The sequence below is a fragment of the Micromys minutus genome, assembly GCF_963924665.1.
Source record: "Micromys minutus genome assembly, chromosome: 8".
NCBI classification, from domain to species: Eukaryota; Metazoa; Chordata; class Mammalia; order Rodentia; family Muridae; genus Micromys; species Micromys minutus.
In genome coordinates this window covers 39,878,970-39,892,440 of record NC_137977.1, presented here as the reverse complement: position 1 = coordinate 39,892,440, position 13,471 = coordinate 39,878,970, and the positions used below count along the sequence as shown (strand labels likewise).

Below are 13,471 nucleotides of genomic sequence, written 5' to 3'. Positions count from 1 at the left end.
ACCAATGGTCATGAAGTATGACACTTCCAATTTCCAAGAATAGAATATGTTCCTGAGTCTTCTTCCTTCTGTTTGGTTAACTGGGAAGGAGTAACAGCTAGTGAGATCACCCTGCAGACACTACAACCCACACTGAGCAGACAGAGGTCTCTTGGGCATTCTCCTTCTGGTCTGTTCTATGTGATGAAAATGACTGTATTTGGGAATCTTTAAATTTGTTGCCATAGCATCATTATCAATTTTTAAATTGCTTACACTTGTTTGTTTATTGGGAAAGGGTTGGCAGGGCATAGTTGTCCATGGAGTACATGAAGAAGACAGGATAACCCATAGAAGTCAGTCTCACTTGTTATCATGAAGGTAGGATTAAACTTGGCAAACTCGGTGACAACTGTCCTTGTGCATGAAGCTATTCTATCATTCCCATGATCTACTCTTTATTTTTACATTTATTTTTACATTTTCAAGCACTTTGCATTTTCAGGTGTTTTTTAAGAAAAAATTCAATAAACATAAATATAATGAATTTACTCAAGCCTGTATGTTATGGAGATAGAGCATATGGAATTTCAACATTGTAATTTTCATGCACAAGCATCCAAATAAGGAGCTGTGAGGAACAAGAACAGTGGGGAAAACGAGTAAGAAAAGCTACAGAAACTCCTGTGATCAACTCAATTATGTCCAAAGGCACGCACAGCATCTTATTTTAGATATACAAATTCATACAGTTATATATAATACCCTTGTTCTGAGTTTGTGGGCTTGTTTTGTTTTTAATGTAATGTCATTCAGGCAGAGCCACAAGAAAATAGAAGTGAAACTCCAGGGAACAAAGCTTGCTACTTTCTGAGGGGGTTACATAGAATGTCATAGAGCAGTGGCGTTCAACCTGTGGGTCATGACCCCTTTGGGTGCAGAACCATCCTTTCACAGGGATTGCCTAATGTGATATTTGCATTATGATTTTTTAGTTACATTATGATTCATATTTACATTTTGATTCATAACAGTAACGAAATTAGAGTTATGGAGCTGCAATGAAAATAGTTTTATGGTTGGAGTCACACAACATGAAGAACTGTATTAAAGGGTCGCAGCATTAGGAAGGTTGAGAACCATTGGCATAGAGGGTCGTAAAAGCACCATTTGGGTAGGTGGCAGAGACAAAAGCACAAGGAAAGTTTAAGCAAAGGCCTTTATTAGAGTTCTGAGGAAAGGGCAGGGCAAAATAAACAGATTAGGACTACTGTGTCTCCATAGTTCCATTTACTTTGGGTAGAGGGCTGGTCTCTAATAGCACTGCACAGAATGTTACTCCTGAGTATAGAGGATGAAGACAGTAAGACATAAATATATAAAGTTGGGGACTGGATAATTGGATAATACCCAAAGCATGCTCCTACCTAAGTCTCTAGTGACCGTTCTTTTTCTAAGAACTGGTTCTTCCCCAAACAAAATGTTTTTTTTTTTTAAATATATCCAAAGAAGACTTCTGTGTATTCCAGATGAGTTGGGTTCAATTCCCAGGAACCACATGGCAGCTCACAACCATCTGTAACTCCAGTCCAGGGGATCTAACACCTTCTTCTGCCCTCCAGGGCACTGCACATACATGATGCACAGACATCCCGTACAGGTAAAACACCCAACAAAACGGGGGGCGGGGGGGAAGGTGAGGAAAAAGCCTTATCACTCAAACTTGGTGAGATAAGAGTCAATATACTGAACAGTAATGAGTTCCTTTCCTGCAAGTGACAAGACCCTCATGAAGACCCTCATCAGACACTAAGGTTGTAAACACTGATGTAGACAACAGGCTCACATCTGACCTTATACAGCAGCAACTAAAGACTGTTAGAGCAAGAGGGATCTGAGGCACTTCACCTTTATTTAGTCCAATTCACACCGTAATTACTGCCAGTATTAACGTGAGCCAGAGAAGCTTCATGTTATAATGAGCTTTATTGGCTGAAGTACTGAAGAACCCTCAAGGCTCAGAGATTAAGGAGGAAAAAGGGACAGAAGGCATTCTGTGAAATGCTATCTTCTGGGCAGGACGCGATGACTCAACTCATGACCTTACAGCAACTGAGGTTGTCTTCACAAGACCAGAATAGTATGGAGCCCATCAACACTGCAGCTCGGGAGGAGGTGCCATCACTAGCTGAGGAACTGCTGGCACTTGTGAGGGTGAGGAGAAGCACTGTACTCAATGAGATGTGTCCACTGGCTAGTTAGTGTGCATGCTCTAGGAAATAACTCCACACCCAGGGCAGGCAGTCCTAATTAAATTCAGTATGATCCTTCTCTAAAAATAAAACATGAGAGAGTAGGAGGGGAAATTGTTGGGAAGAAGAGTCCAGAGGCATTTGGGAAGAAGATAGGAGGTGGGAGGCTCAGAATACATTTACACATATGCATAGAATTGCTAAAGTTTTAAAAATATTTTTAAAGATGTTCAAAGACTATAACACAATATAATCCTATTGTTTTGACTAACTATGTCTGATGTCACTCAGTATGTGTCAAAAACAGTTCTAGGAATTCGGAGTGACTGTATATAAACTTGAAATAGATCTATCAACAGGTTTAAAAAAAAAAACAAGCTTTACTGCCAATACATAAAGATAAAAGAAAAAAACAAATCGGCACATCATTTAAAATAAAAATGTAACATTGATTTAAATAAAATTTAAATTTGTTGTCTACCAGTTTGTTTGTTTTTTAACCTCAGTCTTATTTTTTTTGAAAACCTAATAATATGTAAGAACAGTTTCTAGCAGTAGACAGCGCTGTGTCTCTTTTGGGCAACTAGGCATGTATGCAAAGTTACAACAAGGTATCAAAGAGGTCTAAAGTATTTAATGTGCCCTACAATATAAGAAACATCATTTTACAGCAATAAATAGCTCTGGGTATCTTTGTAGAAAATAAACACCTATAAAAGGTAAACCTCATATTCTCTCTTAGTCAGACCACACACACACACACACACACACACACACACACACACACCCCAAATGTTCAGGATGTTCTTATTAATATGGCTTTAATAAAAGTACTTTAAGGATTCAAAGCAGAGATGGAGAGTGCACTCAGCAGTAAGAGCATTGTTGCTCTTCCAGAGCACCTGGGTTCGATTTCTAGCACCAATATGGCAGCTCACAACCATCTGTAACTCCAGGCCCAGTGGATCTGAAACCCACTTCTAACCTCTGCAAGTTCTCCAAGTATTGTACACACATGGTATTCATATATACATGCAGGAAAAATACATACACATAAAAATAAAGGTTAATAAAAACACTTTACAGAATCCATGCCAACCCAAAAAAAGTTTATGACTTTTTTCTAAACAAAGAAACCATGAAGGGCTTTGAAAAGACAGTAATAAATTGCCCTCTTAGTGGTCTATGAATAAGAAAACTTAAAATGACTAATTTAGCTCTGTATGTTTATATCTATGAATATAGGTGCATATATGTAAAATAGTTAAATATTCATAAAACAATGGCATTTATAGTAGAGCAGATATATATATATATGTTGTATATGAAAACACTCCCTCCTGAAGAGAGAAGGAAGCATGAAGCTCAGGAAGTAAATAATCTTCTAAATCTTAGAGGGCTGAAACTTCCAGATACACAGGATTTCTCCCCACGGTTAAGCTTATGGAAGCAATAAATAGCTGCTTAGGGAAGAGACTCTTTTACCCACAAGATGAATAAGGAAGACACTACTTTGACTACTCGAGCTGCCTCTAAATCAAGTAGAGATCTCCAGAAATGCAACTTTTCCTGAGCTGACACCCAGTTATGGTGGGTTCTTCCGTAATGTAGCTGCCTTTGAGTAGCCTCAAACCTAGACTACTGAAATTAACTCCAATAAACTCATTGATTCAACACGCTCAATTTTGGTATAATTGATTTTATACAAATCTTTGCAGAAAAAAATCTCATATGTTATTATAGTATATTAGCTTGACTTTTCAAGATATACATATATAAATTATATATTTAAATAAATACTTAAGTATCACACACATATATATAACACCTACATAATCATTTAATTGGATATAATTAGAGACCAAGCAGGAACACTGTTTTTATTTTTGTTCATTCACAAAGAAAGGAGTGCCCCACAATATATAGTGTAATCTTACTATGCAGCTTATGAGACACTATGTCTCATACTGTTCTGGTTAAGATGACTACTAGAATTGTTCTGTGTGAACACACATACGCAGAGACTGTATATTATAAAAAGTTATTTCTGTTAATCTTTTATATTATACTCATAAATGTATTATTTCCGATAACCTAGAAAAAGAATTCATAAACTCTTTCAGTATCTGACCAATGTTAAGAATTGGATGGATAATCTCAAAATTTAACAAAAAGTAAATAATTTCTCTAACTCCCAAGTAAGAAACAACTTAGAAAATTCAAATTAATTCACAATCTTTCAAAAGCAACCCATAAAATATTTGCCCTTTCAAATATCTAATCTTTACTAAATGCAAAAGAATTTGCCAACTACACCATATTTACAGCTATGAACAAAGAATATCACTAGCTTAGTAGCTTGCTTCATTCATTCATATTTAATGTCCATTAGCAACACAAAGCAAATGAAATAGAAGAGACTACAAATTAGTGTGTTTTTTTACAAAATGAAAAGAGATAGCTCAGTAGAAACACAAATTGCTTTATTTTCAACAGCAGGTGGGACTCAAAACTGTAAAGTCAGTTTTTTTCACCTCAAGTTCGGTCTTGGTGGTCCAATGAGGAGAGTCCTTAATGTACCTAACTACCTAAGTACTGACTCCTGTGTTACTACAGCACATTCCTTGTTTCTTTTCAATGGAGACAGCTGCTCTAATGCACTGGGAGTAAGACTGGTATCTCACATCTAAATATGCCACTGAACTGCTTGCTTTGTGGCATCTGGCAAGTCTTCCTTTTGGTTCCTGAAGTAGACTGAGCTTCGGGAAACCCAACATTTTCCAAACTATGCTCTGAGATGCCAGTTAAAGAAATGATCCTAAACCTTACCACAGACACAGCAAGGTAAAGGAAGGAAAGGGGAGAATAATACAGAGAAACAAGGAACTGTAACAATGTAAACGTCATTAATTTTTCATTGTCACTATCTTGACTTTAAGCTACATATAAGACTCTAAAATGCTCAGTTACTAAATGTTTTGAAATATGAAAACAGAATGTAATTATCCCCCCAAAATGTACTATATAACAAAAAACTTACTGGAAACTATGACAGTTTTAAGATTTTTATTTATTCATTTTTACCTGTATGGGCTTTTGAGTGCATAGATATATACATATATACACACATACACATACATACATACACACATATATCTGTGCCCTTATACTTGAGCCTGCTATTCAAGAAGGTCAGAAGAAGGCAAAGATCTCCTAGGATGAGTTACAAGCGGTTCTGAGTTGCTACGTGGATACTAGGACTCAAACAATGTGGGTGCTCTAGAAGATCAGTCAGTGCTCTGGGCCTCTGAGTCACCTCTTCAGCCCCTGCTTGGTGTTTTAAATTTACTTTTTTGCTGTTTTTCAAATTCTTAGGAAATGAGAATGGTTACTCTCAAACAAATAGACAGTCAGATACTTGGGAATTCCTTACAAATAAAAGCACAAATAAGAAAGTTTCAATACCTGTATTTTTTTTTATAACCAACATTTTGGGAAATAGTGATCAACTAAAGCCCCTAACTATATACTTAAAGAACTTATAACTAAAGCAAAAGTGTACTTTTACAAGTGTATTCATTTTTAAACTGTTCTTCAGACAATGGAATAAAGAAAACAATCTTACCTAATCGTAATTCTCCAAAATTGCCACAGCCAATTTTTTTCCCAACTCTAAAGTTAGGTCCAACCATTAAAACTCCAGATGAAGAAGACCCAGTTCCTCGAGTGCCGTGCCCTGATCGACCACTGGGCCGTGCCATTCTATCATCTGATTTGTCCTTGTCTTTCTTTTTATTATCCATATCAAGTTTGCGGTACTCCACTTTGAATTCTTTAATCAAGACAAGCACAATGAAATGGGGTACTGTAGAGCAGGTGCATCACTAGGCAGCAGTGCCCTATGAGCCACGTCAGCATCCAAACTTCAGCAGATAGTCAGTCAAGTGATGCGTGTTCATCCCATCCGTACAACTTCTCAGTTGTCTTCTCAGCAAGGTATGCCTTTAAAATGATCTTCTCGGTGATATAAGCTGGTGCTGATAGAGAGCTATAACATTAAGAAGAGAAAACTGTTAACAAAGGTGACATACATATTTAGAAAATTAAATGACAAAAGCTTAGGTTATTTGTTGAGGTCAGTGAAACCAAAGCACAGTAGACTCTTACATCAACCATTACTTTTTATGTCTGTACTTTAATACCAAACGTTACAAAAACAAAATTTAACTTTTAAAAAAATGTGTATATTTGTGTATAAATGTGTGGTATATGTGTGTAGATGTTTATACAACTATGAAAATGTATGTGCACATATGTACATGTGTATATAAAGGCCAGAGGTAGAAATCAGGTGTTTTATCAGTTTTTGTTGCTATGATGAAACATCATAATCAAAATCAGCTTATAGAAGAGTTTCTTTTGGCCACTGTGGTAAGGAATGCAAGGCAATAGGCGGCCTGAGCAGAAGGCTGAGAGATTGTATCTTTTTTCAAATTGGTTTGTTTTACTTATTTACATTCAAATGTTATCCCCCTTCCCAGTTTCCCCTCCACAAGCCCCATGCCCTCATCCCCTGCCTTGTATGGGTGCTCCCCCACACCCACACCCACCTTATCACCCTAGCATTCCCCTACACTGGGTCATCAAGCCTCCAGAAAGATTTTATCTTAACCACAAATAAACAGAGAAAGCAAACTGCAAGTGAGGTAAGACTGTAAACTCTAAGCCAAGCCCTAGTGGCGCACATCCTCTACCAAGACTACACCTTCAAAAGATTCTGTAAGCTCCCCAAATAGTACCACCATTTGGTGACCAAGGGTTCAAATGTATGTGTCTATGGGGTATGTTCTTATATAAATCACCACAGGTGTCTTCCTCAATCTTTTGTTTGTTGATGTTGTTGTTGTATGTTTGTTTTTTGAGATGGTGTTTCTTAATAAACCCAGTGCTCACAGATTTGCTAGGCTGGCAGGACAAGCTCCAGGGATGCCTTTGTCCACGCCCCTTCCAGTAACAGGTTACAGAAGCACATCATGTCCAGCTTCTGACAGGAGTGCTGGGGACCCATACACTGGATCCCGTCTGTGCAGGAGGTGCTTTGCCACCTGAGGCATCTCCCTATCCCCCACAAACACAAACCCTAGAAATCAGACATCTGGTGGTTCTAAAATAACAAAGGAGAATAATGTATTCACAAAACATTACACACTAACTAGCCTAGACATTGCAATTTAAAAGTTATCTCATTTTTTAAAAAAAAAAGGATATCTCAAAGTCTGGGAAATCAATATTAATCTTCTATTTAAAAGCAGAAAAATAAAACATGTTTTGAAATTTTTTAATCTTAAAGTGTTTTCTTCACTATTGTATACTTTTTACTTTTCAAAAGGATGTTCTCCTTTGGTCTTCATTTATTATTCTTTAAATATAGGAAAGAATCACAGAACTGGTAATATAAGAACATAGCATTCCTGTATCTCAAGGAAAAAATGTTTTATGTAACACTCAAAATAAGTCTTTAAAAATAGTAACTTCACAAAGCTAAGATGTTAAAGAAGATAGGTATTAAAGTTTCCTTTAGAGACAGGGCCGTATTATGTATCACTGCCTGGTCTCAAACTTGGAATCTTCCTGACTCAGACATGTAAGATTACAGTCGTATACCACCATGCCTCATGAATATACGTGTATTGAATATACTGTAATACACAGATGAAAACTCTAAAAGCATTAAAAAAGTTAAAGACTTCGAAAAGCATAACCACACATTTTCCGTAGAAATCTCAGCCATCAAATACTTGTATGCTCTATGGCTAGTCTCTCAGCTGTTACTCATGAACACCTACTTTCATCTACACAATCCATTCTTTTCAGTACAGTTTCAAGCTAGGTTGTGGTGACACATGCATCAATGCCCTGACTGAGCTACACACAGAAACAAGGAAGGAGTAATAGAACACCTCAAAATGTGATTTTTGTAAAGATCTGTAGAATCAACACACTGCCAAGTGACAGGTCAGTGAGTTTGTTTTCTAGACAAACTGTCCCTAGAGACAGTATAAAAATTTAGAACAATCTCAAACAACAAAAACAAAATTACATACAACAGCACCTAATTTCAAGGCTTACTAGAGAGCTGCAGTAATCAAAACAATATGAAAATACTACAGAACAGGTAAATGAAACGGAGTCCAAAACAGAACCACACCAATGGACAGCTGATTTTCTACTAAGACACCAAGTCAAGTCAACAGTGACATGGAAAACAACTGTACACTTATGTGAAAAAAAAAAAATGAACCTTGCTTCAAGCCATAAAAGAATGATATGTAATGAATCACAGTCTAAAGGCAAATATTAGAACCATAAAGGAAAATAGGTTTGTAAACTTGCAGTGTATAAAAGAAAAATAAAATAAAAACTTAAAAATTAGAACTGAACAGAAACTAGATATTAAGGGAAATTATTTCACATACTTATGAATATACATTAGTATACAACAATTAAAATAATTTTTATCCTTTTTATTAAAAATTTGGAGAATACCTTCCACAAAGAATGTAAGCAAATAATCAATAAATGAATGAAATTTTGCTTAATATCATACTTACCATGGGAATACAAATTAAAACCATAAAAGTATCATTTCATCTCATAAATAAAGCAAATCTTAAAAAATTAAAAAGTCTACCAAAAGAATACTAATAGAAATGAAAAACACATAGACCTGTCATTAATTGCTGGTGTACATATAAAACAGTAGAACAATGGGACCAAGTTTGACAGTTTCTTATGAAGTAAAAGGTATATTTATCCTAGCCTATCAATAAAATAATGTATTTACAAAGATTTGTCACCCATTTTCATTGTAGCCTTATTTATAATAACCAAATCTGGATACAAAGTACTCTCAACAGAAGAATAAACAAATTGGTATACCAATATAACACCAATCCTATTTGAATCAGGAGTAAGTAGAAGGACATCAGGCACAACTGAGTTCTGATTATTGAAATCCTAGAAGCAACAGAACTAAGCTATGGAAACAACTCGGAGCAGTTATACTAAGAGGGTGGTTCACTGGAAAATAGTACAGAGGAACTTCCTGGTGGAAGCGTGTGTCCTGTACCTTTATTATCAAGAGTTATGGGCACCTATCTATATATTTGCAAATGCATAAAACTAGCCTGCACACTGTGTTATATGTACCTTGTACCTCAAAGTGTGACTTTTAAAATAATAGCTGGACTGATAGGATAGCTGAGAGGGGGTAAATGCATCGTGCTCCAACTCCCACAAACTGTCCTCTGACCTCCACACATGCACATGTATATACATAGAAATATATAATTATAAATAAACTGGCATTTGTGCTGGTGTGCTAGAGTTCTCAAAGAAAATGCTGGTCTTGATTCACTGGTAGGAGCTTTCAGTGTCCCTGTTAGTGACCAGATCAGAAACAATGAAAAAATAAATAAATAAATAAATTTTTAAGATGTTCACTCACATAGTAAAAATTTAGCACAATATCTCAAAGTATAACATATCTCCATATCTGTGCATAAAGCTTACTTTAAAATGCAGCTATTTTAAATAATTAATGAACACAGCAATCATTTTTTAAACGCTTAAAAAATCCCTTCTCTGCTTTTTTCCATTTAGAAAAAAATTGTTTTCTTTTGGTAAATTTTTGTATTTTCAATATATATAGCTTTCCACTTATGAGTAAACAGTGAGCTATCAAAAAGCATATTCTAAATTTAAGGATTCACGAATGGAGTAAAAATGTTCACCAATGTTCACATACTTCTCATCTCTCAGCCTATTTGCCCTTCCCCATTTCCTGAGTGCTTCTTTTTGGTGAAGCCTGTGAATGCATATCTACACACAGAGATGCCTGTAGACTGCTGTCTGTGTAATAGGTACGTAAGACTTCCCGGAGTGCACATTCTCACAACAGGACAGGGTGGCACAGTGCATGATGGAGGAGGAGAGGAGACAAAGCCCTAAAGACCTCTCCTGGTAGAGGACCCCAAGCTAAGGCCCACGCCTGAAGCTGGGAAATCAGTAGACGTAGGAAGTAGTCTTAAAATAGAGCCTAGAAAATGAACAGGCTTTTTTAATAGCTGAAAAATGAGTCCATTCTCAAAACTGAACTTTCTGATAGATGAAAATAAAGCAAAGGAAACTGCCTAGCAAATCATTCATGCCAGGTAAGGGGGACAAGTCAAAGAACATGTCAGTGATTACTAGGAAACTAAAACAAGTCTTAATTTTACTTCACTTAGTTCAGAACATTTAAGAAACTATTCATAAACTACATAGAATTCCTACTTCTAAAACTATTTTTTAGAAATTAAAATAGTTTAAAACCAAGATTCTCAGGTATAGGGACAGGAGAGACAGCTCAGTGAGTAAAGGCAGACATTGAATTATCTGCAAACCCAGCACAGGCCCTTATAGACAAAAGGGAGGCACAGACAGGAATCTCCAGAAGCTCCAGAATGCCAACTAGCCTCATTTATGCCAACGACAGGAGACCCTGTCTTGAACAAAGTGGAATGGCAAGGAGTCAACACGGGAACGTGGACCTCTGACCTACACACAGACACCACAGCCACACACTAAAAACAACATACACATACACACATATATACCCAAAATCTCCAGTTGAACCCTGGAGATATGCATGATATGGTACATGCCTGTAATCCTAAGTGTTAACTTAGGAGACTAAGGAAGATTGCTAAGTTTTAGGACAGACCTAAATAGTGGTAGAACTTTATGAGAGCACCCATGAAGCAGCGTTAATATTTAATAATACAGTTTCTTACGTGTAACTTTTTATGATCCCTGATGCTTGGAGCAAGGTCAGTTACACATATTATACATTGATCAATGAAGTTTTTGGTACTTCCAGTTGACAAACTTTTTTTATTTGTATGCAAAACTCTAAGAGCTTTTTAAGGAAAATCTAAATGCATACCCTAATCCCCTCTTTCACAAATATAAACTGATAACCAAGGACCACTAGACATCTAAGGAAATCTAGTATGAAAATTGTTCTTCCTACCAAAAGGAGGTGGAGGCAAACTACTGACTACCAACTTATTTAATCAACAAAATTAAAAACAATTCTTTCCTTGGAGCCTCTAGAAGATACAGTAATACACAGAGTATCAAAGTGATACTAGAGTAAATAGGATTTTAAAAGACAAAAAAGGGAACAATCCCAATATATAAAGCAAAACCACACTTTTTCAAAAGAATAAAAAGCAAAATTCAAACATAGTAATAACAAAGTCCAATGTCTCCAGCCTCCAGCCAACAACAGCTACTAATAGGAACAAGGAAAAGGAAAGCAGCACTGGGCAGAACGGCTCCCAACTATAACCTCAATACTCAGGAAACTGAGACAGGTTATCCATGAGTCTGACCCCAGCCTGTTCTTAACTTCCTAATGCTGGGACCCTTCACACCAGTTACTTATGCTGTGCTGACCCCACACATAAAATTATTTTCATTGATACTTCATAACTGTAATTTTGCTACTGTTGTGGATTTTAATGTAAATATTTTTGGATAAAAGTTTACCAAAGAGGTCACGAGCCATAGGTTGAGAAACACTGTTCGGGACAACCTATATTACAGATTGCAACTTGTCTCAAAAAAAAAAAAAAAAAAAAAAAAAAAAAAAAAAAAAAACGAAGGGAGAGAAAAAGGAAAGAAGGGAAGAAAGCTAAAAGGAAAGAGGGCAAAGGGGAATGAGGAGGAAGTAGGAAGGGGGAGGAAAGAGAAGGGAAGGGAGGGGGAAGGATAAGAAAATCATCAAAGAAATGCTTACCAGGGAAAAGGTAAACCTAGCAAACTACATAGGTTCAAAGTTAGTCTTAAACAGCACAAGCCAAGGTCATTGATTTTCAACCTTCAGAATTAATTTCACAATAAAATAAAATAATGTATGAAAATTATGGCAAAATTAATAAAAGTGTGGTTATTAACAAGGCACAAATAAAACAAAAGAAAGCGCGAGAATAAGAATCTCTGTTTCTGGCATAGACTTAAGTGAAAGGGTAAGTGCAAGTTCACTCCGAGAAGAAACAGAGATAAAGTTACTATTAAATAGATGAGGATGAAGAAAAGACTACAGAGTAGTAGGAAGCCAGAGCAGATGTGCTGAAACCTCATGACTTTTAGTGGATAATTCAAAGGCAGCACAAAATCTGACAGTGAAAAGAGCTGAAGACTTCTTAATCTGAAGTACACGACTCCTCCTCCAGCATTTTTGTCACCAAAGAATCCCGTTTTCAAATGAGGACGTGATCTTTAAAAAAAACAACTAACAAGGAATAATTTCGGGGGGAGGGGGGCTAGCTCTTTCACCATATCCTTGCCTAGCACACAAGTCAAGGCCCTGAACCCCAACCTTAGCACCTGAAAATAAATAAGTAAACTTCAGAAGCAATCGATTCTGAAAACTAAGTAATATCTGTGGTTTAAAATCCAACTATGTTTTTTAAGTGTCTAAAACATCTCAATAGACACACTATAAAAGACCTAAAAATATTTAAGTTAAGAAAATGAGAAAGAATGTTACATAGTATTCAGTCTAGCACCCACGCAAAATGAATTTATTTTTTCTTTTTCTAGTAGTCAAACAAGAAGCACAAATATGACTAGATGTGACTCAGTGTGTCTAATTAAATTCCAGATGCTTAAAGAGAAAAACAACAGCTAAGAAAAGCCAATGTAGTACTGCAGCACCATGCATGTAGATGCAAGAATGAGACAATCTGTTCAGACAGACTGAAAGGACACAAGAAAGACAACCAACAAGTAGATCTTAAAGAGTAGGCACGGCAACTACTAGGAGTGTCAAAGAAATACGCCCTGTTCACAATTTTTCATAACACAAACATTTATAATGCTTGAGGATGTTGCAATTTTTATAACAGATGTTTTTCCTTTAACTAAAACTTTAATCCTTCTACTACGTAGAAATAAAAAACATAATTATATATGTGTATATTAGAGGCTAAAAGATATATATTTTAAAAGACAGGGAACAGGTCAAGAGGATGCTTTCTAAAATTGTCTTTAAGAAGAAGCAAACATGAACAATCAATTGCCTTATTTTTATAAACATCGTCAATTTTTATACAGTGATATCCACTACTAAAAGAGCTTCTAGATTTGAAGAACACTGGCATAGCCTGACTAGACATACAGGGACTAGTATA

At 36.1% G+C, this 13,471-nt stretch overlaps 1 protein-coding gene across 11 annotated transcripts in view; it reads right to left on the bottom strand.

The window, feature by feature from the left end:
• The window catches only part of CSNK1G3 (casein kinase 1 gamma 3), an 87,789-nt gene that overhangs the window by 55,461 nt on the left and 18,857 nt on the right, over positions 1–13,471 (bottom strand). For 10 of the 11 annotated variants that reach the window (XM_080920426.1, XM_080920433.1, XM_080920432.1 and 7 more), the window contains exon 2: positions 5,857–6,279. In XM_080920426.1, the coding sequence (XP_080776552.1) occupies positions 5,857–6,034 (178 nt within the window). In that variant the 5' untranslated portion in view covers positions 6,035–6,279. Of the gene's footprint in view, positions 1–5,856; positions 6,280–7,184; positions 7,315–13,471 lie in introns of those variants that run through there. The other variant, XM_080920429.1, reaches the window with a different exon arrangement.